The sequence below is a fragment of the Apaloderma vittatum genome, unplaced genomic scaffold (genome assembly GCF_000703405.1).
Source record: "Apaloderma vittatum isolate BGI_N311 unplaced genomic scaffold, ASM70340v1 scaffold674, whole genome shotgun sequence".
NCBI lineage: Eukaryota > Metazoa > Chordata > Aves > Trogoniformes > Trogonidae > Apaloderma > Apaloderma vittatum.
The window spans coordinates 1-25514 of record NW_009710737.1 but is presented as its reverse complement, the minus strand read 5'-3'; the positions used below and the strand labels follow the sequence as shown (position 1 = coordinate 25514).

The following is a 25514-nucleotide window of genomic DNA, read 5'->3' as shown; positions in this document are numbered from 1 at the left end:
GTAATTCTGAGGGGCACTGCTTTAAACAAAGCCAAAACAGCTTTTCTGAAGTGAAGTTAAAACCAGAAAATTCATTTTTCAAAAGTCATAAGTTACCAAGACAAATAAATCCCATGACTGTTATCTCTCCACATCTCACAGCCTTACCACCAGGCCAGGATAACAACTGCTTCTTAGATCTCCTCCTGCTTGTTTAGGACTGAGGTGCCATAAGAAAATACTGCACAGTTCTGTGCCAATAGTTGCAAGAAGCAGCAATTCTGCGGGGTGAATTCTGAACTTTCCTGAACTTTAACCCATTCCCTTCACATGCTGCATACCCCTCAGCCATAAAGTGCACTAAAAGACAGCCATCAACCAGTAAGTGGGATGCATTGATACAGATCTTAAAAGCTATGTCAAATAGGAAGATTATATAAAGAAAAAAACAACCAAAAAACCTAGCAAATAAAATTTTTCAATGTAGATAAAAGCAACTCTTTCTGATTGTGTTTAACATTTCATCGTAGACAAGAGCAAGGTTCTCTTGTACTGTTGAGCAAGCCTATCTGCTTCATTAGAAGCAGATCCAGAATAAAACTTTTTGTATTTCAAGTATCTGGGAAATCATGTTGGAAAGCCATTTGAAGGGACACTTGCATCATCTAGGTACAACAAATTCCTGCGCCATCAATTCTCATTTCAGTTTTAGTGTTGGCTGCAAACTAACTTTCTGTCAGAGACCACCCTTCCTGGCAGCAGCTAAAGGGAACAACCAACCACCAGGAATTCCTGGCAGTCATAGTTACTTATTCCTGAAACTCTACAGTCAGTTCTACTAGTGCAAATCTTAGCTCTAAGAACCATCAATACCAGTTCTACAAATGCATTTTATAAAGGTTCTGCCCTCTAATTCATGCTCTGCTGTGGAATCAAAAAATGCTATAAATAAAAAAAAAATAATAGTCAAGTAATTTGTCTGAAATCTCAGTCACATGGGGCTGCTAAGACATTGTCTTCCCTTTCACTCACAAAAGCAGCAGAGCAGTCTACTTTGCCATGCAAGAAAATGAGGATTCCAGGAAGTGAAGATTCAAGCAATACTTACTTTTTTCAGAACTGAATCCATGAAAGACTATATCAAAAATATATTTTTCTTCTTAAAAAGGAAAACGAAATGCACATGCTCATTAAAAAGTTCACTGCAGTAGCTGAAAAGAAAAAATGGGACAAATCCTTTTTAAGCAGAAAAAGAAAAGCAAAACTAGTTTGTGCACATGGGAGTAGAATTCTAAGGGTCCTTTCTAGACTTTTCCATCTCTTTAAATGTCTGTCTCCTTATTTCTTACACATTGAAAAAGAGGAGCTGTTGTGGAAGTGCTAATCTGAATTAATATTTATTCCCTGAATACAGTAGATGTGGGACAAAAAAAGGCACAACCAGATTTCATTATTATTGCTTCACTCAAAATCTATCTTCTTTTTTGGCTTGTCTCCCAGCTTCATCTAGGACAGAGTTAATTTTCTTCCTAGTAGCTGTACAGTGCTGTGTTTTGGATTTACTGTGAGAATAATGCTGATAACACACTGATATTTTAGTTGTTGCTAAGTAGTGCTTACCCTAAGTTAAGGATTCTTCCCATGCTCTGCAGGTGCACAAGAAGTCAGGACAGCTGACCCAAACCAGCCAAAGGGATGTTACAGACCATAGCACGTCACACCCAGTATGTAAACTGGAGGTAGCTGGCCAGGAGTGATGGACTGCAGCTCAGGCACTGGTCAGCAGGTGGTGAGCAATTGCCTTGTGCATCACCTGTCTTTTCCTGGGTTGTATGTCTTCCTTTTTTGTTATATTCCTGTTCATCGTTATTCCTACGATTGTAGTTATTAAATTGTTCTTATGTCAACCCATGAGTTTGACTTCTTTTTGATTCTTTTCCCCGTCTCACTGTGGGGGGGAGTGAGCGACCTGCTGTGTGGTGCTTAGTTGCTGGCTGGGGTTAAATGACACCAACTTGTCACAGTCTTATTCCTGTCAGCTCACTCAAAGAGTGGAACAGCAATCCTTTGGGAAAATAATGAAGCAACAAATACATGTTGGAATTACTTGTTGCACAGTAATGTTAAAAGAAGATTAAATGCGTAAAATGCTACCAAATGCCCTGAAATATTTTTAGTAGTAGAGTTGGAATGGTTCATGAATATGAAATAAAACCAAGCTATACCCATTCTCCTCTTGGTTAAAAATCTTAAAAAAAAAAATCTTATCCATATAATGCTCTCCCACTTCTTACCCACACCACAGTCTCTTCAAGTACTTTGCAGTGAAAAATAAAGCTAGATGAAAGCGGAACAAATGAAATACTTCACAAATGTCTCATCTGTGGCAAAGCACCTTTATGTCCCTGTACTCTCAAGGTTTCTCATACATGCTGGAATTCAGGTTGCTGCTTCCCTCCTGTTGTATATATCTCCAATACACCAAAACAAACTTTGTTAGGAGACACGAGAGTCTTTAAGTGCTTTTAAAAGTAACGAAAAATAAAAAAATTTCCTAATAGTGACAATTCTATTTAGCCTGCGTGATCTCAAGTACTCGCCTGCTAGCACTACCACAAAGTTTTCAGAATTAATTCAGGGGAACTGTTAAGAAGCTTTTTTCTGGTATCTGTCAGTTCCTAAGAGGTTAATGAGGACACTTCCATATGCACCGTCATCCACCTGAAAAGCAATTATTAGCCTTTGCAAATACTTCATTTAAAAGAGAAAGAAAAAAAGCAAGAGAGAATCTTAGTACTGTGAGCATGGTAAACACATTTTCCATTCCAACAAATGTGCAGCACAGTAAACACAGTATTACATGTCACTACATGACAGAGAGAATTAATAGTTGCAAACAGGAATTTAACAGTAAGTAAAGCCCTCATATATATGTTGAGGGAAAAAATATAACTTAAAAAAATGTGACTGAGAATTACAAAATACATAATTAAAATACAAATTTGGGAAAAAAAATCTGTAAAAGAACTTCACCCATATCATATTTTTGTGGGTTTTTTTTCCAGGAAAGCTCCTTATAATAGTAAACTGTAACTGATCCAGTGCTAATAAATATTACTCTGTTTTGAGTTACCCTAAGAGACCACAGGCTCAGAAAAAGGTTCTTAACAAAGGCTGCTTTTATTCTGAAGGCGTGGAGATTCAGTTACCTGTAAAGTGTCTAAGCACAGGCTACACAGAAAGAGACACAAAGACAGAGGTGTTTCATGTCTAGAAACAAAGTCGAGGGATATCAATCTCCAAGTATCACCCTGAAGTGATCAAAAGTTGACAGCGCAAAGAGAAATTAAAAAGAAAACAAAGAACTCCCTGTGAAAAGTTATTCCTTTTCAAGCAGCTCATTTCAGTACGTTATTGAAGTTACCACATTTTGACATATTTGCTTCAGCATAACTTAAGTATGGTTACAAACCATTCCTCAAAAGAATAGAACATTTTAGTAGAGTAGATCACTTATTTTCAGATAAAGAATCATCTTTGAACTCCTCTTCCAATCCTTTCAGCTCTAAATAAACCTCCTGTTTAGGAAATACAATAAAAATAGCTTCTTCAAATATTAGGAAGTAAAAAGCAAAGCTACTGTTTCGATCATTGAAAAGCTGGTAAGTAAAAAGGAAGGTTGTTACAGAAGTCAAGAAACAACCCTACTGCTGGGGTCACTCTGAAAGCATAATGCACGGTTTGGTATACAGGTACCAACTCACATAAATAACTTCAATATAACAGAGTAAATATGCCCAAAAGCCACGCCTGGAAAAACTTCCGGTCTAAAGATGTCTGTAGTTTCTTTAAAAATGTTCATCCATTTCTGTAAGAACAACCGCAACATGCAAAGAAACTACCTAACACAGTCAAGTAAAAGCTGTCACATTAATTTAAAATCACCTTTTATTTTTCACAAGTTTTTTCCAACACGCTGTGCATTTTGACATGGTAGACTGAGAAAGTTAGCTTCAAGTTTCTTTAAAATTACAAACAGTAGATACAGTAGGAATATTTTAAACTTTTTTTTTAAATAAATGGCAAGTTAAGACCCTTGGCTTTAAAAGACAGACTGCCACCATTTCATTTTCCTGATACAAAATTCAAGTAATTTTAAGTAAGAGTAAAAATTATCTTTATAGAAACATCCCATTATTTAAATTTACCACTGTTCTGAAAATAAACATCAAATTTCCAGTATCAATTGGGTGCAATTACACAATTAGAAAAATAACTCATTTTAAAATGAAGGTCACTTGGTGAAGGAATGCAAGCTTTCAACAGAGTAAGTTCTCAAAAAAAAGATAAACCATTTTTTCTTAACTAAATTATTTAATCATTGCTCCATCTCCACAATTTATTTTTTCTTTCCAAAGGTGTACATTTCAGTATTCAAAACAAATTAAGACAACAGGCTACCGGCATGTTTTCCCTTCAATAGATGCGAGCATATAGAACAAATGATTTTGATTTTGGTTTTATGCTATTGTTTTTAATTGGTTTGTACCCAATATACACACATCACAAAAACTTTAGCTGGGTCATTTCACTGAACCAAAACCACAGTAAATTTTTCACATAATTTTGTATCTAAGGTTGTTCAGTTGGTTGGTTGTGAGGGTTTTTTTTGGGGGGGGGAGGGGATTCAGTAAAGAAACAGATATGTTATAAAATGCTCTTCCATTTTCCCTGCTTACTTACTCTTTAAGACAACAGAATGGAGAAACAAGCAGGATATGTTTACTTTGTGACTCAAGGCTCAGAGCAGATATTGAGAAATCAATATCAATATTGAATTGAGAAATCAATATTAATATTGAAAAAAACAATTTTAAAACATTTTCCTTTTTTCATTCTTTTAGGTCAACATAACTTTGCTGTCTAGGAACAGTAACAAAGTTTCTTATCACCATCTTCCAGAAGAAATCTATAAATAAATGTTTATGTAAAGAACCAAACACTGATGTTGAAGAGGGGAAAAAAATAAAATTAAGGATCAATAAATGATACTGCAATGTATCTTGTGCCGTTCAAGATAGGAAGTCCTTCATGTAAATGAGTAAGTCTTCCTGGGTGCATGAAACTCCATCCTTTCCTGGGAGACTCAATGGAGCAGTTGTACCTAAGAAATTTGCAGCCACCTCCCTGTAGTGAAAACACAAAAAAAACCCCAAATATTTACCTTACATTTTAGTAAAGTTTGTTTTTATTGAGTCACAACTTAAAATATTTTGCTATAGGCTGTTAACAATATATTTTTTTTTACTATCTGTACTAACAAAGTTGTTTAAATGACACCATCTTCAGAACAACACCTAACAGACACGCATCTGCAATCAAAGATTTCCCCTTGCTTTGCTTTAGCATTCCCAGGATAACAACTCATTCAAGCAGTAACTCTGACAAACAGATCTTCATAACACCAGAGAGAAGCAGATCATGTTTACAGGCCTTGTTCCAGGACCGCATCCTTACCCAGGATAGCATTTAAAGAAGTCTTAAAAAAATTAATCTGGCTGCTGCTTTCAAACAAAAAGGTATGTTGTTTTAAAATACTAAGTTTGACAAACATTTATGGATGTTAAGGAGGACTATGGATTATATTGTTGATAAACACAACAGGTTAAGTTTCTAGTCAAAGCTGGATATTACTACCGCTGTCCTGCCTATCTCCCATACTCTAGGGACTGTTTTATTTAATTCAAAATCAGAGTAGAAAATTTTCAGAATAAAAACTATGTACAACAGTTGAAAAATTTTCATTCTGTGTCTGACCTGACAAAGAATCCTTCAAAAAGTTACAAAAAATAAGCCATCTGAGTCAAGCTGGGGCTATTTAAAGAATTGTAAAAAATTGGTTTTCACTGCACTCGCAGTGCACCGAAACAAAGCATTTCAGAAATGTTAAAAATGGCTGACATCTCCCAAATTTTTGCTTAAACCTCTTTCTCCTCCATCATCTGAAACCATTTTGACCAATTCAGCCTGACTGCATCAACAGTTCTAGATTGTGCAATCAAGCAAATTTAGTACTTGTCAAAATATACCAAGGAGTAATATATCTCAATTCCCAGGGCGTAACTTTTCCTTTTCAATGTGTATCTTTTGGGTTCTAGTTTGGAAATGTTATTAGACACTCAAAGGACAACATTTTTTAAACCAGTAAGTTGTCAACTTACTTGAAAATCCTCTCCTACTTTGTTGAGAGCGATGTTGATTGTGAACGTAGAGGAGTCGTGATGAGGTCTGAGTGACCGTTGTCTATCAGGGCTATATTTTACAACAAAATTCAATAAAGCAAACCCCTGAAACAAAACATATAGTCAGACTTCAACATATGAACTTTGAAATCTCACACACGGTTCTTGGGGGTTTTTGGGGTGGCTGGAGTTTTGATTTGGTTTTTGTTTGTTTAAAGCTGAGTTAACAACTAAATGACAGTCATGTACTGGTACATCACGTATAAACTCCCCAACAAAACCTAATAGGGTATTTTCAATAAAACTTACAATCAGTCATGCTGTGCAGTAATTATCTGCAAAAAAGTTTTAAATCCATACCTTGGTATAATAGCCAGCAAACACTTTCAGCGTTACTGGTGCAATGAACTCCCTTATGAAATGCAGCCATTCATTATCCAGTCCAATTTGCTTCATATGAATATCATCAGTTGGGACATTTTCATAACCTCCAGAAATACGGCTGTCCTAATGAAAACACCATAAATAGCCTTGAAATACAATCATGGAATGCTTCTGTCATTTGCACAAATATTTATTCAAAATCTGCAGAATCACAAAACTGCAACAAAGCAACGCTTTAGCAAGCATATGTGAGCCTGCTGCACAGTAATTTCACAGTTAACTGATGTGGAAAAAAATAATTACCAAGAATTGGAAATTTTTTAAAAGGTGAGACAGCATTTGGATGTGTTGCACGTAAATAAGGGCTTCCTGGAGATACAGATACAACTGTTATACCAGATCAAGAAAGGACAGGCCTCAACTTGACATAATAATTTGAAGATAAAAGTAGCTTAAAAGCCTTTCTGCAGGCTCCTAACTGCAGTTAAATAATTACTGTAATTTATCTCATTTCCAGGGTATCATGTTTGTGAATATGACAGTCCTCCGATTTTAGCAGAAGTTAATGAATATTTAGAACTTTCTGCAGACACAAAAGCTCATAATATATGTAAGAAATTGCTAAGGAGAAGTCTGAGAAATTAGTATTTAAGAGGTAAATGAGTAAAAATTCTCTGAACAGTTATCAACAGCTACCCAGGAGCAGCCTTGGATACGTGCTGGATAACAGTGGTGCAGTTGCTGTAGCAGATGGTGTCTGAATTTGCTAGTTCAAGGTTTGTATTGGCTTTGCGTGGCAAGGGTTTGGTAGCCAGGGCCTACAGTGATGGCTTCTGCAAGAAGCTGCTAGAATCTTCCCCCATGTCTCATGGAGCCAACACCAGCTGGCTCCAAGACAGCCAAGGCCACGCCCATCAGCAACAGTGGTAGTGGCAAAAACCTGTGTAACAGCAGCCAGAGGAGAGAAGTGAGGACATGCACGATAAACAAGCCTGCAGACACCCAGGTCAACGAAGAAGGAAGGGGAAGAGGTGCCTCAGGTGCAGCCTGTGGTGAAGACCACAACGAGGCAGGCCCTGGAGGTTAAAGAGGGAGGAGAAATCCACCTGCAGCCCGTGGAGGACCCCACACCAGACGGTATGGGTGTGCCCAGAGGAAGTCATGACCCTGCAGGAAGCCTGGGTCGTAGGAGGCTCCTGTGGACCCCTGGACACAGAAGCCCACGCTGGAGCAGGTTTGCAGGCAGGAGCTGTGATCCTGTGGGGGAGCTACACTGGAACAGTCTGCTCCTGAAGGACTGCACCCCACAGAAGGCACCCATACTAATCAATTCCCCAAGAAGTGTCGCCTGTGGGAAGGACTCATGTTGGAAAAGCTTGTGGAGAACTGTCTCCTGTGGGAGGGATTTCATGCTGGAGCAGGGGAAGTGTGAGCAGTCTTCCCCCTGAGGAGGAAGGAGTGGCAGGAACATGTAAGGAACTGACCACAACTGCCATTCCCCATTTCCCTGTGCTGCTGGAGAGAGGAGACAGCGTAAATCTGGAGTCAAGTTAAGACAGGGAAGAAGAGAGGGGTGAGGGGGAGGTGGTGTTATTTCTCATTATCCTGCTCTGTTTAGTAATAAATAAAACTAATTTCCCCAAGTCAAGTCTGTTTTGCTCGTGATAGTAATTGCTGTGTGATCTCTCCCTGTCCTTGTCTCGACCCATGAGCCTTTCATTATATTTTCTCTCCTGTCTAGTTGACAAGAGGGAGTGATCGGCTTTGGTGGGCATCTATTGTCCACCCAGGGTCAACCCACTGCAAGGCTAATTAAGGAATGTCTCTACACATACTGAACAACAAGCTATATGGTAGACTAAATTAAGCATTTTATACCACCAAGTACATGCTTCTGGTTATTAGTGATGGTTGGAACGATTGTTGCAGTACACTGTGACTTAAGATTATAGAGTATCATCAAGGTCATGTTTATATAGGCTGATACTTACCTGGTGTTTTCCACCAGACCACTGTCCAAAATGTTCCATTTCTTCCACCAATTCATCACAGGCAGTGTCAGAAAATATGGGAAACCAAAACACATCCGGACATGGCTGTGAAAGAAAAAAAAAAACCAGGAAACTTAAAACTAACACTCTGCGATTTTAAGATCTCTTTCAGCAGAGTAAAACTTTTATTTTATTTCCAGCTGCTAAAAGAGGACATCTTCACGAAGTCTCTAAAGAGTATAAATTCTTCTAATCTGAGCCGAAATTCAGATGCATTTAAATAATTAAATTTTGTCTTGATTCACAAGCACATTCTCACAGAATGAAGCTCAGACTACAAGATACCTTTTAAGCCATAATCCAGCATTAACAGCTGCATCAGCATACCCACATATTCTGTGTCTTGGATGCTCTATATAACAACTGTGATCATCTGCGCTACAATCTATTAAGTTTAAAACATAACACTTTTAAACAAAAAAGCAATTTTTATCAGCTTCTTAAGGAAACAAAATTTATTAAGTCACTGTCCTTAATTGTCACAGAACTGCTCATCCAACACCAGTGCTCTGTCTCAATTACTTGCATAAAAGCAAGGAGCCAGGCAGACCAAAAAAACCCATTATAAATAAACAAACAAACAAGTAAGTCTGTATCCAGGTAAAGGCTCTACCTCAGATTCATGATTGTCAGACCTTAGGAATCTATAGGGAAAGGTACACCCCAAGGAAAATGTCTAGATGAGCTTGCCTTCACTAGATACCAGAAAACACAGCAATCTGTTACAGAAGCTTTATTAGGCCCTTCTGCTGGTGGTACTAGCGAGTTCAAACAAATAAACTAAATATATCTGTATTTTGGAGAAGGCAATTACTTGGAGAACTAAATTACTCTGAGTAATCTAACAACTATTTTTTAAACTCCTCTCATCCAGTTGTCAAAATGGCAAAAATTCAGTTCTCACCCAAAATATCAAAATGCTATTCAGTCACAGACCAAAATAGCATCTGCATGGAAACAGCAACTGTATGCCAATTTATTATCAGACAGTCTCACAAATTTTAAGAAAACTACTTATACCCACCTGTTCTACTATGTTATCAGTGAAGATCTTTGAGTAGTTGGGATTTATATAGGTTTCCTTCCAGTCCTAAAAAAACATTTTAAAACATGAAAATGAAACAAATTTATAAATGCATTTAGAAATGAGGGGGGAAAAATATTCTATTCATTTGCTCTGTGGAAAGCATTGGAAAAAAACTGTTTAGTATACTCAGAAATGAAGTGGTTCTCATCATGTCAAAAAACATGAAACCTGTTATATTAGGGCTGTATCTCTAACTCCTTACTCTGGTCATCAGTTGGCTTGTTGATATGATATATTGTCATTTTCTTAAATGGGTGGTAGAGAAGGCCTTTTAGTACACAACCAGTATTTAGCGCACAATAAACAATGTGTAAAGTCTTTAAATCCCATGTCATTTATAATACATAAACTTTACTTTTCTTTTCATATAAAGCATCTATTTCATCAATAACTAGATGCATACCACAGGATTTTCAAATATCTGCCAGAGGTCATTGTTGTAGTGGGAGGTATTGTAATTGGCTGTAGAAATAAGTCTTCCGAATTCATGTCTGTTGGTAATGTACATGAAAACACCCTACACCAAATAGAGAAAAAGTCATTAGCAGAACTGTCCATCTTGGCAAAAAATTAGGCTTTAAAGAAATCTGTTTGTTCGTGTCTGCACTTCTATAAAATATATCACACACTCATACATACATATACATGTGCTGTTCACTTAGCATCTTCCTTTTTTTAACAGTTGATTCTAATCACCAGCTAGTGTTCATTTCTTGCTTACAAGCATTTGGTTGAATTTATTTTCATTAAACATATATTATTCAAAACACAAATCCGCATGCAGTTATAGAAAGGAAAAAACAGAAAAGTAGTTGGTCGATTTGTTTTCCAGAAAACCTAAGCAGACACACTGGAAGAACCTGTTCCTAAACTGAAAATATTCATACAAGAAAACCAACACCTAGGAATTTGTTTCTGATTAAAAATTGAAAGAATAAGCTAACAATGAAAGGGTTAATGCAAGTCAGAACATGAAACTTATTTCAGAGTATTCCTTTTGGTGAACTGGCCTGAAACATAAAGATATTGGCAAATGCAGCATAAAAGAATATTCAGATCAGGGTAAAAAACAGCTGAGCACTTTGAAGTATATTCACCTAAGCAAACATTGCAAAATATGTGCAAATGCAGTAAGATAAGGCTTTATTATCAAGCTATTAACAGAAGATATTAACAGACCTCTCATGATTAGAAATAGTAGAAGAAAATAGTCTTTTTTAAAAAGAAACTTAGGTTTTGTGGGTGTTGGGTTTTTTTTAGTTTACTGTTTTTCAGACCAAAACTTCATTTCATTTTGGATTTGCTGCAGATGAAGACATTACCATTTGGATTCTCTGGTACTTGTGTCTATGTTTTTGTCTGAAAAAGAGTTAAACTGTTAGAAAGATAATGATTATGTTAAACACTTGCCCAGTTTGGGGCACTTAACAAACCATAATATAGCTGCAGCAGGGAGAATAAGGAGGGTCTGGGTCAATAAAAACAGCTTGAAGTGACACTAATTTTACAACTGCCCTCTGTGGTGACTTGCAGGCAAACACAGTGATTTGAGCTTTATTCCTTCCTAGTCTGAACCATTTTAGCTACAGAAGCACAACTTTAGCACACCTTGGCCTCAGATGCAGTAAGAAACCTCCCTGAGGAAACGAGTCTTTCTAAGGTGCTTTGAGGTGGTCATGAAGAACCTGTCCCTGGCAAAACTTGAACCTCAGAAGACTGAAAAGAAAGCTAGAGCAGTATTTCATCAGAGTAAGTGGAAAGAGGAGAAATATCTTCCGTAATAGAATAATACTGCATGTAATAACCAGTTAATAAAAAAAAGCAACACCTTTGGGGGTCTGAGCATATGGAATGTTTCCGAAGAAGGGGAGTCTTTTTCCCTTTGTAAAGTCTAAAATGAAGGAGAGTCATCACATCAGTTTTCTGATACATAATCTCTTTATCTGACTACTATTAGGTTTCCACAGTCACATTGGGGAAATAGCAGCCTCTGATCAAAAGCTGATATGCTTTTACAGACAACATGCATCTCCAAGCAAAGCTCATAATACACATGTCAAAGCTGTTTCCACCAGCCCCTTCTTATCTGCTGCAATACAAAACCAAGCACAAACAGATCATCTTACAGCACAGCTAAGAAAGGGGAAAGAAAAAGCAGTTTTCTGATGAGCCAGTCAGATTAGTTTTATGAGCGCATGGGAAGCACAGGTTTGCAACTGATGCTGAGAAGGTTTGAATACAACATAGTTGGACAAGGATGTTCCAAAGATCAGTACAAACAAAGGATATCATGCCTTGTTATGAGGGAATTAAAAAAGAAATTAATACTTGCCAACTTTTCTTGTTCAATTCAGCAAAATTATTTTTCAATGCTATAGTGTCTGGAAATAGGTCTGGTTTAGGTCTTACTTGTTTCTGTGCTGAAACTACTGTAAATATCAGTAGAAAAGTGGATTTACATATCCATAATTTTGCAGTACAAATGAGTTGTCTCTCATTACTCACAACTTAATGCAAGTAAAAAAATTTCTGACAGAGTTTTAATCTATCTGGAAAAATTAATGAGTATTCATGCTCCCTAACAAGATTCCTACCATTTCCTACCATTTTTATATCAACACTGTCCATCATTAGTTTAAAAATGTATCTCCTTAAACACAAAATTGCAAAATATTCCATCTTAGTCTGCTGGTAGTTTCACACAGTATAAATACAGGAATAATATTGATGCGTTTAGAGCATCTCTAAGTCTGAAGTCACACAGAGCAGAGAAGTTGAGCCCTCTTTCATCTGCTGAGATTGCATTAAGAAGGAAAGTATTTTAACCTCAACATGAATTTTCAGTGAATTTAAATAAAATCCAACTTGCAGCCAGTGCACTGGCCTTGCAGAAACCTGTTCTCAACAATTTAAGGAAATACACCTAAACTGTTCTGTGTCACAAAAATTGGCTAGTACTTGGAATTAGAAGTAAAAATATAATATCCAAGATCATTCAAGTGAAGTAGTCAAGTTTAGCAGGACACAAAGAAGTCTGTGTGTATTTAAAAGCAAGCTGTTACAGATACACCTTACCATTTCCCTGGCATTCCTGCACAGAGCCATATCAGGATCCAACTTATCACGCATAAAGTAGTTCTTTTCTTTCATCTCTGATCTGAGAGTTTGTCCCTTAATTAAGTATATATTAGCCATATAAGGAATATTCCACACTCCTCTGTGAAAAACAAACAAACAAAAAGAAAAAAAAAAAAAAAGCAAATAGTTTAAAGCCATGAAAACTGATTTATTGCCTATTTTATCAAACTAGTGTTTGCTGACAAGACTAAGCAAGTTTCAAGGAAATTATGCTGAAACGTTCCCAAGCCATTTGAAAAACTATAGCTGGACATTGTGGAAATCTCAAACGTAGGCACAGGCAATAATTCAACTTTTACAAAGCACTGTTATTAAAAAAAACAACAATGAAGGTCAAATTCTCTGAAGAGTTTTAACTTCAAATGTACTTCATGTTTCCACAGTTAAACTTATCAGTCAAACTCTTGTATATTATTCTGCACGACCAGATGGAGAAACTAATTCTGGAACAGATTTATAAATGAGTTTAAAGATTTCACTGACTTCCCACAGCTAGTCTGACCTCCTCACAGAAAAACCTACAGACCACAGCAGGCCACATATTTATGTGCACTGGGCCAACACCAACAAACAGGCATTGCTGTCACAATGCTCACTCTGCAGATTTCCCCCCTCCCAGCACCACAAGCACATCTTCCAGTGCAACTGAAAAAGAGCCAGTCCTATTCAAGCAGTCAATCTGCTTCAGACCTTTTTGATCTTTCAGGGCAATGAAAAGACACCTCCACAAGTCAAGCTTAGAACAACTTAACATCACACACATTTAGGGGAAAGATAAACCCAAAAGGCTGTGCAACAAAAGTATTTCTCGAGAGCTCCTTAGGATATATCTGACATAATATATGGGACAAAACACATGAAGAAATTATAGCTCTTCAGTTGATTAAACCTTTGCCCCAAAGAGATGCAGAAGTCATCTGATGAATACAACAATCATTTCTTTTGACTGAGGTTCCTGGGATACAGAGTTTTGCATTTGCTACTTGTTTTTCTTGACACCTTGTGTATTATGCACTGATAGAATAACCAGACACAATTAGACAGGTGTTAGTAATGACTATGTTCACTAATAGCAGCTCATCATGTTACACACTCTGCTTTCCTATTCAAGCTGCAAATGGGAAAACACAAATGGGAAAACAAATGCATTTTTATGATATAGAAGAAGCTAAACAATATAACTAACCTAAACTCTGTAGGAATAATACCATACTGCATAAAAATATACCATATTGCATGAAAATGTAAAAATATATTGCTAATAATCATATCAGCTCCCTTCGCTTTAAAGATTAGCTTATAGTTACTTACACTCTGTTCCCTTGGACAATATCAACATAATCTTCTGATCGAGCATAATAGCCATCTGGGCTCAAAGCACCCCAGAAATTGGACCAAAGTTTCCCATGGCGAGTTACAAGTGGAGCAATTATCTTTCTGTGAAGTGACATATTGAATAAGAAAATATGAATCATTATACAAAGACGATATAGTAAAATACAGTAGCTTATAGTATAATGTAATTAAAACACCAGTGAGTACCAAATTTTGGAACAGATATTCTGAACTTAAGCTGGAAGAATCAGCATCCAAGCACATACTGCCCAGAAACAACATCAGTGTAAACAGAAGCAAAGATTCCAATCAATCGCAGGTGGTTTGATTTTAGAGTCCAAAAAATACTGCCTATAGGGTAACGACAAAAAGAATCACAAAGGCATAAAAAACAAACAAACAAACAAACAAAACCTTCCTGGCCCCAAAACCCAAAACCATACAACAACAACAAAAAAAACCCAAAACCCACAGTGAAATAGCTTACACAAAATTTAAGAGTCAAAAGGGGAAATCTAAGCTGACCAGAACAAAAAGAAGAAAACAGCACTTGGTTTCAGAGGGTGCCTATGGTAGATACATTTTGCAAAGTTTCTGTTTCTTCCACCTAGTGTACCTTCCACAAGTGGCCCTGGCATTTAGTCTTTCTGCAACAGTAACTATGACAAGGACTATAATACAAAGCACTGGCAGCCAGATCTTTATTTAAGCTCCATCCCTTCTCACAAGTAGGTCAAAAGACACATTGATAATTCTTATTTCTATGATACATCCAAGTTTCCCAGATTGGTTGTGAATAGGCAAACACTACCTACATAACATGGGAATTTACAAATTGGCAGCAGTGATAAAGGCACAGCTTTATATAACTTAAGAGATCACACTAACACAAGGAGAAATGGGTTTTTAAAGCTGCTTTATCTCTAATAACTTTCCATTATTTATGATTCTTTTAAATGTAATAATACTGCAATACCAGAATAGTAAACTCTAGGGAGCTTTTGTTTGGTTTTGTTTTGAGGGTTTTCCCGTTGTTGTTTGGAGTTGTTTTTTTAAAAAAAAACGTTGAGTGTGACCAATTCTGAAATCGTTAGTCGGTAAAATCTTAATTAATTTCAAAAAAAATCTGCTTACACCATACTGTTGTCTTCAGAGGAACTTGGAAGCATTTGAAATTCACAGCAGTGATTGCTGTTTGATAGGAACAAAATGCTTTGGTAATTGTTGGTCTCCAAGTCCGTTATGAATTGTCAATCAAATACCACAGGTAAACAAAGAGGATCTACCTCTGCTGGAACAGACAGGATCTTATTTTCTCTGCATGGGCCCCAGAGAATCCTTCCAAACTAGAGGAAATTGTACAGAATCAAAAGGCATACCACACCTGTTCTGTTCTATCAGTATTCTTAAAGTTTTAGGGTTTGTCAGCATGACATCTGCATCTATGCTGAAGTAATATTCACAAGCTTTATCCTGGCGACAATGGTCCCTATCAAAAGAAAAAAGAACGGTTAATTCACACATGTCCAGAAAAAGGTTCAGTAGTGTGATAAACTACAAGAAGATTTAAAACCATGGATCAGATGCCTTGTATTTTTCTTTTAACAAATTAAGAGATGCCAAGGAAATCAGGAAACTAATTTATATAGCTGGATATCAGTACGATCACTTTATAGCCAGGTATGGGCTTATTAATTAAGGTGCTCTAGTAAGCAACTGCAACACTCTCTTTGGGCAAAGATGCTGTAGATGTGATCTGCTGATCTGAACAGTAATTGAAACCTTATGGAGAGTATAAGAAATGTATATTTAAAAACCTTATCTTAGTATTTTGGTTACTTACAGGAATTACAGAGTTGGCAAAGAGATATATAAAACATTTGCACGGGCGGTGAATGGAAATTAGAAAAATGAATTGAATTTATCCATACACTATTTATATCAGTTGTGATCTTGATGTCATAATAATATTTTTTTTTGCATAGAATCCCACATCTTCAAGAGAAAGCTTCCACCACGCAGAAGACACATTCTGTTATAAATATAACAGTAAGGTACACAGACTACATTTTATGTTTCTTGCAGGGTATACTTGCTAGGCCAAAAATGCAGCTTTCCTATGCCAACAGAATCATGGAAAATCATGCTAAATCAAACTTACTTTTAGAGAAAGCAGCACAATTTCTTCAAGTCATACTACAGCAGCACCTTTCTACCATGCAGGTGGTATTACTGATTTTGTCTATTTTCCCCACGGTTATCGACAGAACTTGCATTAATTCCTTTGTAACAGCTTGCAACATTCAAATTATTTTACTTTCGTACTTTGAAATATCTATAAACACTGCTTTAGGTAAGTTCCACTTGATTTGATTGTTTGTGACTTTTCTGGAAAGGAAGAGATCTCTGTCACTTCAGAAAACCAGATAAATGGTGGATGTGACAGGCTACACACAAGTCAAGGCAGCTGCTGGTACGGTTTCCTGCCTGTTCTTGCTCCCCTCCACTACCCAGCACAGCACTGCAGTCAGCCTTTAGTCTGGCTCCAGTAAAGTTGGGTCATTTTGTCCAAACTTTCTTCTGCTCAAAGGACTTTAGAGGTAGAATCACAGCAGAAGGTTGAGATTTTTTTTATTCCATAAATCTAAGCAATCCTTTCTCTTCAGACTCCACCACTGAAGATGTAGCAGTGATTTGACTTAAAAATTTAAACTACCAAAATGAAAGAAATGGTCTTCACACTAGTGCTGAAAACATTCATTTTTGATCAGTCTCTGGTTTTGCCTTAACTGATATATTCACTGACAGTTTTCTACTTTATGTATACATGCTTTTATGACAGCAATTCATTAATCAGCACTTTCTCACAAAATTGCCCCAATTAAAACCAGCAGGTTTTATTTTGGCCATAACACAGCCCAGTAACTAAGTCTTTATTGCTTTTTACATTAGTAGCCCATCCTGTTCAAAGCTTTACAACTACTGAAAGCAATATACATGTGGCTTTATCATCAGCATAATTATAATTATTAATAGTAACTTGACTTTTATATTGCACTCGACATTAGATGTTTCATTTCTTCCAAAAACATTCAGCTCCTTTATCATCATTTTGGAAACTAAAACTGAGAGACCAGCAGATTTGATGCCAGTACAGGCTTCCAGCCACTGTACCAGGTAGCAACTCCCCCAAAACAGCTAAATCTTTTGCTGCTAATAAAAATATGAATGAAAATAATATTTTAATTATTAACATATGAACAGACAAAATGAACAGATTCATAGTTAGCTGTAGATAACTGTGACAGGAAAATTAATTACACAATTTCATTAGATAAGGTCCTTCAACTTTTGCCTTTTTTTCCCTGTATTTTTTCTCCTCCTTTATATCCAGAGACAGATTTCTATTAAAACTGGTCCAATGCACTTAGTGTTGAAAATCCTTCTGTTCTTCATTCAGACAGTAACCCAAAACACAAAACACTACATTTAAAGTCTTCAGCTAAGTCACACTCAGTCAATAATCTATTGAGAACTCTGAAAGCATTACTGCCTTAAATAGTCCGGAAATACAGCTGTAGTACAAATCACCTACAATGCCTCATCTCTAACTTCAACCTCTGTAACCTACAGTATTAAAGATACATATTTATATTCATAGAAGCATAGGGCCATAGAATGGCTTGAGTTCGAAGGAACCTTAAAGTTCCAATTCCCACTGCCATAACAAGCAGGGACACCTCCCACCAGACCAGGTTGCTCAAAGTTTCATCCAACCTGGCCATGAACACCTCCAGGGGTGAGGCATCCTCATCTTCTCTGGGCAATCCGTTCCAGTGTCTCATCAATCTCACAGTAAAGAACTTCTTCCAAATGCCTAATTTAAATCTACCCTGATCTAGTTTAAAGCCATTGCCCCTCGTCCTATCACCATATGCCCTTATAAAAGTCCCTCTCCAGCTCTCCTATAGGACCCCTTCAAGTACTGGAAAGCCACTATAAGGCCTCTCCCAAGGCTACTATTCTGGCTTTGACTCATTTCTTCCCTATTTCTTTCTACACATCACTGAAGACTGGATCACCAAATGACAAAAATTCATGTTTAAAGCACAATTACCCTTGAACTTCCGGATACAAGTCACCACGTCAAATGCGAAGTATAAGTTTTGCCTTTGCACATTAAAGTCACTAACAAAAAACTCCATGAAACATTTAAGGATTCAGATATACATAAAAAAGTTTCAGTCAAAATTAATAACATTTCTTCAAAATGAAAAAAGTAAGCCTACTTTTAAGAAATTCATGCATCTTCTCGTTAGACCTTCAGTGAGTCAAGCAACTTTTCCAAGGAAATAAAAGTAATCCTGGATATTCTCACGATTTAAAGTATTACCTGCTTATGGGGTATGCTAACCTCTCCAGATGTAGAAATCCCAGATTATACGTGAAACTATTTATTATGCATATCCAGGTCACAGCAAGAAACAAGTGGAAAGTGCTTTCTAGCAATACTTGTATGTATAGTAATACGCATCTAAATTCAATGGCTAAAACATCTACTTGCTTCTTCTTAATCTACTTTCTTTACGCTCCACCTGCTTATAAACTAGGACCAAATGTTGAAAAGTAAGCTATATTTTTGTACATAACTTAAAGCCATTTCAGTGCAGCAATTAACAAAAATTTAGGAGGCTGAGTGAAACTCGGCAGATCTGTTTAAAGTATTTTGCAATCAGAGTAATGTTTAACTTAGAAACCGCGAGCCCATCTGGAACAGTGACCTCATCTGAAGAGTGTAAGTGTCATGGCTCTTCATCAAACTTTCCACTGAGATATTCCAAGAGCCAGTTGCTTATCGCAGGAAGACATATGGTCCACTTAGTTTCTTTACTACTGAATAATTTATTTTTTTTATTTTTATTTTTCAAGACATAGTTTCAATTTGCCATTAATGAATTTATCATTTTTCTACCTCTCGTAGTTTGGGAATACAATTCCAAACACAGACTGTGAGCCCAAAGAGAGAGCACTCTACACCATTTGACAAAACTCTGAAAGAAAGTGTCCCAGATACAAGTCACCAACACGCACAGAAAGACTAGTCAGCACGGGCTGCTATTTAGGGTTACGGATTGCATCTCTCCAGATAGCGACAGCAGTATCAAGAAACTTATCACCCATCACTAAAACTAAACAAATGTAGTCACAAAATAAATAAAGTACTAATGCTTAGTTTTACCTCTCAGGCTTAAGTATTGTTATCACAGTTATCAGACCTGGGCTACGCAAATCAGATACGAAAGGAAAAACTGTTTTTCTTCTGCAACACTCAAAGTACAAAATGCTCTTTCTTCATCCAAGGCTGAAACGCAAAACTGCTCAAGTGTTCAGAAGAAGCAGCTCCAGAAAATCCAAGTCTCCAACAGAAATCACTTTACAAATGGGAGATACAGATTTAATCCCCACTCTTCCCTCATCCATGGCACACCATTTGCCCTACTCGAAGGGCTGAAAGGGAAGCCCTCCTCTGACCATGTCAACATTTATCAATGCCAAACAGGAGCTCAGAGACAATGAGCTAACTTTCTCTTTCAAGAAAGACACAGCTCAAAAATTTAAGTGAGGTCAATGAACTCTCTAACTGATTCTGATCTCTCTGCTATTCTTCCTGAAAGCTTTCAAAGTTTATAATGAAAGCTTTTAAGATATGCGTATTCCCACTAAATGTAAAGCAAATTTCTTAAAAAAAAGGTTCAGGAAAAATCCTATATAATTCTATTAATAATTTTTTTGAAGTAGGAAAAGAAAAACCCTCCATGAAAGACATCCTGAAGTCTCTAAGTACTAAGGGAAAAAAGATTATGGAAAATAAGCTGTTTATAAATAAAAAGAGAAGCGAATGAGAAAATTTCCCAAATTTCCCCATTTTCTATTATTACTTGAACAGATTTAATATTGTTATTTGACATCTCCTGTCAGAACAAGTTCTCTAACAGCTGGCTGAAATCTCATCTCCAAACAAGACAAAAATCACAAATTATTTTTTTCTTAAGAAGAAAGGAACCAACCAGAAGAATGCTAATATATGCCTTCTAGACAAAGGCAAAAAACCCAAACAAACAAACAAAAAACCTACAAACAAAAAACCCCTACATATGTAAATGCTGTTTTAGGATTTAATGAGAAAATACTCAGATAACATGCAGCTAAACTTTCCTTCTCTTTATTCTACTTTATTTTCCTCCATTTTTATTCTGTTTCAAGCCCACAAGCAAGAAACATATGTCCTCCTCTTTGCCAGTATTGTCAAATTGTAACAAGTTTTTGCTGACTGCAGAATTTTGGGTCCTTTTCAACACCTATCCAACTTGCACAAGCACAGGAGAGCTTTCCATGTCCAGAAGTAAGAAAGCAAATGCTTCAACTATTCTTTATTATGTGTACGAGAAAACTAGACAATGCTGCATGGCTATGGGTGAAATAATACAAATGTGAGAAAATAACTTTTTTCTAGACACACAAGAGTTTCATTTACTGAGAACCTCATTGTGATTTATCACCACTTTTTACTGAGCCAGAAAGAGGGGGGAAAAAAAAAAGATAAGGAGAACACTGATCCAACTGCATTATGTACTCCAAAGTACTCTGCTGAAAACAAACCAGACTTGTTTAAGTTCTCTCCCTCTGTATTAGTTAAAGACTGTTTTGCTGCTTCAGATAAATAGACTTTGTTCAAATGGGCAAGTAAGGGGATCAAATTAATTCTAAATCTACTGGAAATTAACAGAGATATTAAAAACAGCTAATCTGGAAAAAGAGAGAAAGCAAGTGTTTGAGACAGATGGAATAAAACTATCAGTAAATAATGTAGAGAGGGGCAGCAGAAAATTAATCAGAAGGCTAAATACATCAATCTCTGTAAATTAAGCCATTAAACAGATTTGAGAAATCTCTCCTTTCAAGCTATTCCCATTGCAGTAACAGTGGGAAACAAATGAGGTTATGTTGGAAGCCAGCTGAAGGATTGAAAGCAAATAATTTTTATAGTAATTGCCTTTGCCATGAACATGCCATACTTCCAAGCTAGATTTTTTGAGGAAAAGTAAAATGCAGTTGTTCCAGAGATGATGGTGATGTTCACAAGCACAGTCAAGATGAGCAGGAGTGCAAATGAAGCAGCAAATGAACTGAACCTGCTTCAGTCAAATTGAAAGAAGCCATCAAATTATATCTATATTGTTCACATGAAAGCTCCTACTACTAGTACTCATACTTTCTGGATGATTCAGTATTTTGGCATGGTCTTATCCCACGGGCATTATACTTCACATTTTCTCTATATGTTGTGTATCTCTTCAGGACAGAATTCTTATTGAAAAGAAGCCTCTCAAAGCAGGAGCAACATGGGTCAAATTATATCCAAACGATGAGTAATACATCAGTGTAGTGTATCTAGTGGCACACATCACAAGTATGGCTATCTCCCTGCCTTACATAAAAGAATTTGAAATGATTTTGTGCAAATATGCATTTAATTTATTTTTTTTCAATCCACACAGGCATTTATTACACTAAAGATTCTGCTTATGGTGACTATACAACAACAAAGATGAAAGGGCAACTCCAGAAATTCCACCTCAGTTACTGGTACCATACACTACTTCAAAAAGTTTGCAGACATGGTACATTTGCTTTAGAGACTATCAGAAATAAAGAAAGAATGATTAATAAGCATGTGAATGGCTGCTTATGCTAACACTGGACATCTGTAGGGTTTCCTAGAAAGGCTACGGGAGAGACTTGGACCTCAGCCAAGTATCAGTTTCCCAGTGGCTTCAGCACAACAAAACCCCATTCAAACAAACTTCCAAGAACACCACAGAGACTCAGGACTAGAACTTCATTCTTTCAGTTTGTGCCATGAACAGCCTATACTATGCTCTTAACCTCTGAATATAAAAGAAAAGGGCTTTTGAAATAAATTTCTCTGCTCTGACACTCAAGGAAGATTTGGAAGAAAAGAGAGTGAAAGAATTATGTGAGAATGAAGCCTCCTCAAGGGCCACAGTGAGGTTTTGGTGGGATCCTCGTCTGTAAAACTTCCATACTCCGACAGACAGACATACTGGGAGAGCCATGAGCAACTCTATGGTAAGAGCGAGTGCTGCAGGCACTGAAAGAACCCCTTGACAGGCAGGGATGACACCTGATAAATTCCCCAAGGTTCAGATTTAGGTCTGGCAAGATTTGGATTTTCTAGTAAAAACTAAAAGAAAAAGTAGAAACTTCTGCTAAAGCACTTCTAAAGGATATTCCTGTTTCTCGGAACCACAAGAAAAATATGCCTGGGACAAGCTTTAACCATATTTTTACTTAAATGTAAAATAAACAAACAAAGAAACAAACAAAAAAAAAACACCAAAAAACAAATGTGCAATTGTTACATGCATATCTAATGTAAGAACTACTTCTGTGAAATCACTGTGTAATAAGTTCATTTGAAAAGGGTTTGGATTTAAAAAAAAAAAAATTTTTAGAAAATACGCTGCAATTAGAATTTCTATTTACATTTGCACCTGCTTCACCTTTTTATTTTAAATTAGTGCTATATATTTTCTGCACAAACTTTAATAAACACTTTGCTGTATTGTACCATCTATCTCATTTCAAGAGCATTCTTTAAAAAAAAATAAATTGGCTTATGCTCATCATACTTTAATATATATCCATGTTTGAGAGAACTGTAATTAAAAACCAGTGTGATGCTTCTTATTTCTTTGTAGTCTATTGTCTATGCCTTTATTAAAGGACAAGATGACCGTCTACTGAAGTAGTCCTAAACCAGAGTTGTTTTCATAATGACCAACAGCTTTTTACATCAGACAGAAATCATAAAATACTCAACAGTTCATAGCTTATATCTGGACCTTGTTTTACCACAACATCTCCCGGTTTCGTATCTTACGATGTAAAGTTGTTAGTGTTGAAGATGAAAAAAAATGTATAAGAGATGAAAAAATGTTAGTGTAGGCATCATTATAACATTTATAAATTAGAATTTACATTCCCATGTTCCGGGCTTCTGCTTGACTCAAATTTTCTTCAGGTCCAACAATTTTTATATTTCTGATAATGTTCTTGGCTTTTTCCCAGAATTTCTTGATGTGCTTTTCATGGTAAACCTCCTGTAATCATGTTAAGATTGTTTATAGTGAGTGGAAAGTACAAACTGCTGTGAAATCATAAAAACAGTGTCCTAGAACACATTGTATTCTATCTTAATTAAACAGATGGCAAACAGTATTTGAAGATATTCCAGTATATATGTCATTAAAATAAAGCTCTTCTGCCCAAAATTTTAGTAAAAGAATCCAACACATCAGTAATATAAATCAAAGCTGTATCTCCAGACCAGTGATGAGAGATTCATGGATTGCTTACGCAGAATTTTTTCAGGATATGTATTTTATAATCTTCAAAACCCAACCTACAACCTCTGTGGCACACAGGAGTTTTTAATACCACTCCAGAATGGCTTTAGAGAGGGAGATGTCACAATCTATTTCTTTAAAATGTAGTCACAGTGACTGAAGAGATCTCAGCTGCATGCAGTGCTTCAACCCAGTGCCCCCATTTGTAGCTTTTGTGTATTATGGCTGATGCCAGAATAATTTTGGTTATTGGTTAGTGTTGTTGTCCCCCTTAGATAAAAAAAAAAAAGGGGACTCAGTCTTTTATATTCATTTCAAATCATAAATTCATAGAATCACAGAATAGTTGGAAGAGACCTTAACGATCAACCAGTTCCAACCCTGTCATGGGCAGGGACCCTTCTTCCCTGTAGGCCTCCCTTAGGCACAGGAAGGCCACTGTGAGGTCTCCCCGGAGCCTTCTCTTCTCCAGGCTCAACAGCCCCAGCTCTCTCAGCCTTGGGCAGGTGTTCCTACCCATTCTTCATTGGGCAGGTGCCCCAACCCCCCAGTCATCTTTGTGGCCTCCTCTGAACCCGCTCCAACAGATCCACGTCCTTCTTGTGCTGGAGGCTCCAGAGCTGGATGCAAGACTCCAGGTGAGATCTCACAAGAGCTGAGCAGAGGGGAACTCTCCCTCCCTTGAACTGCTGGTCAGTATTCTCTTGATGCAGCCCAGGACACAGCTGGCTTTTCGAGCTGTGAGGGCATATTGTTGGCTCATGTTCAGTTTTTCGTCTACCAGCACTCCCAGGTCCTTCTCTACAGGGCTGCTCTCCATCCACTCATCATCATATGACTTCTGGCCAAAGTAACAAAAACCAGCATAGCCTACAACTCCCACGTGCATATCCCATTTATACCTTTAATATCCCCTTACAAAAGCACTCTGAAGACTTTCAAGAGCTCTACTTCTATTACTCAGGCCTTTTGTGCCATGATATCAGGAGTAACGCATGCCAAGTGAAAGAAGGGCAGAATCATTTCTTCCTATTTATCTTCCAACTATTTTTTTTCCCCAAAAGACCTGTATACATCTATCACCCCATCCATAAAAATAGCAATACTCAAATCACTGGTGAAGTGTCAGCAGCACCAGAACATTAGGTAATTAGCAAAAAGCATTCAAAAATATTCAAAAAAGTAACTTGTGTGTACCGTCATTCAAAATACACATCAGTCTTTCCCATGGCACCCAGGAAGAGCACCAAAAGAAACATAAATACACAAGATGAAAAGGAAATCCAATGTCAGCTGTTGGATAAAAGTTATGGATAACATAGTGTAACTTCTTGTGAGCCCTGAAGTGGTCAGGGCAATTGGCCTAGATGATCATTGTACCTTCCAAGTGGAACTATTCCATTCTTATTCTACTCTATTGGTTTTTGTCAATCAGTACTTCCCACAGAAGCATAAACTTTAAGATACAACCTTTTCATTAGTAAAAGAGAAAGAATCTACAGCAGTTTCTTCAAATAGACGTCACTAAGCACTACCCTAATTTCATTTAATTTGTCTATTTTTTCCACTTCTGCATAGTAAATTCTGGAAGATTATCCCTTCCTATGGAATTTAACTGTGTACATATATGGAATCCACATACTCCTTCACACACTTTCATTCATACCATAATTTCCAAAATTAAACTTTTGCACAATAGTAACAATATACTTACATTATTATGAATGAAGATACTGAGTGCCTCCTTTGGGTAGTCCAGAGCCAACACTCTATCTAAAAATTTAGGTAGGAAAGGAGTGGGTTGTTCAATGAACACACCAATTTTTACTCTTGGATACTCCTAAAAAGAAATAAATAAATAAATATA

General features: G+C 36.8%; 1 protein-coding gene across 1 annotated transcript; it reads right to left on the bottom strand.

Moving 5' to 3' along the window:
- Window positions 1-4865: 4865 nt before the first annotated feature.
- On the bottom strand, window positions 4866-25487 carry PLOD2 (procollagen-lysine, 2-oxoglutarate 5-dioxygenase 2; the record flags this gene model as incomplete). The annotated part of the gene is made up of 12 exons (XM_009867360.1): window positions 4866-5166; window positions 6201-6326; window positions 6582-6728; window positions 8597-8701; window positions 9681-9746; window positions 10147-10260; window positions 11572-11634; window positions 12819-12960; window positions 14193-14318; window positions 15601-15705; window positions 23280-23401; window positions 25362-25487. Coding segments are annotated over 12 exons (1398 nt in total), but the record flags the coding sequence as incomplete, so codon positions are not given.
- Between the last annotated feature and the right edge of the window lie 27 nt (window positions 25488-25514).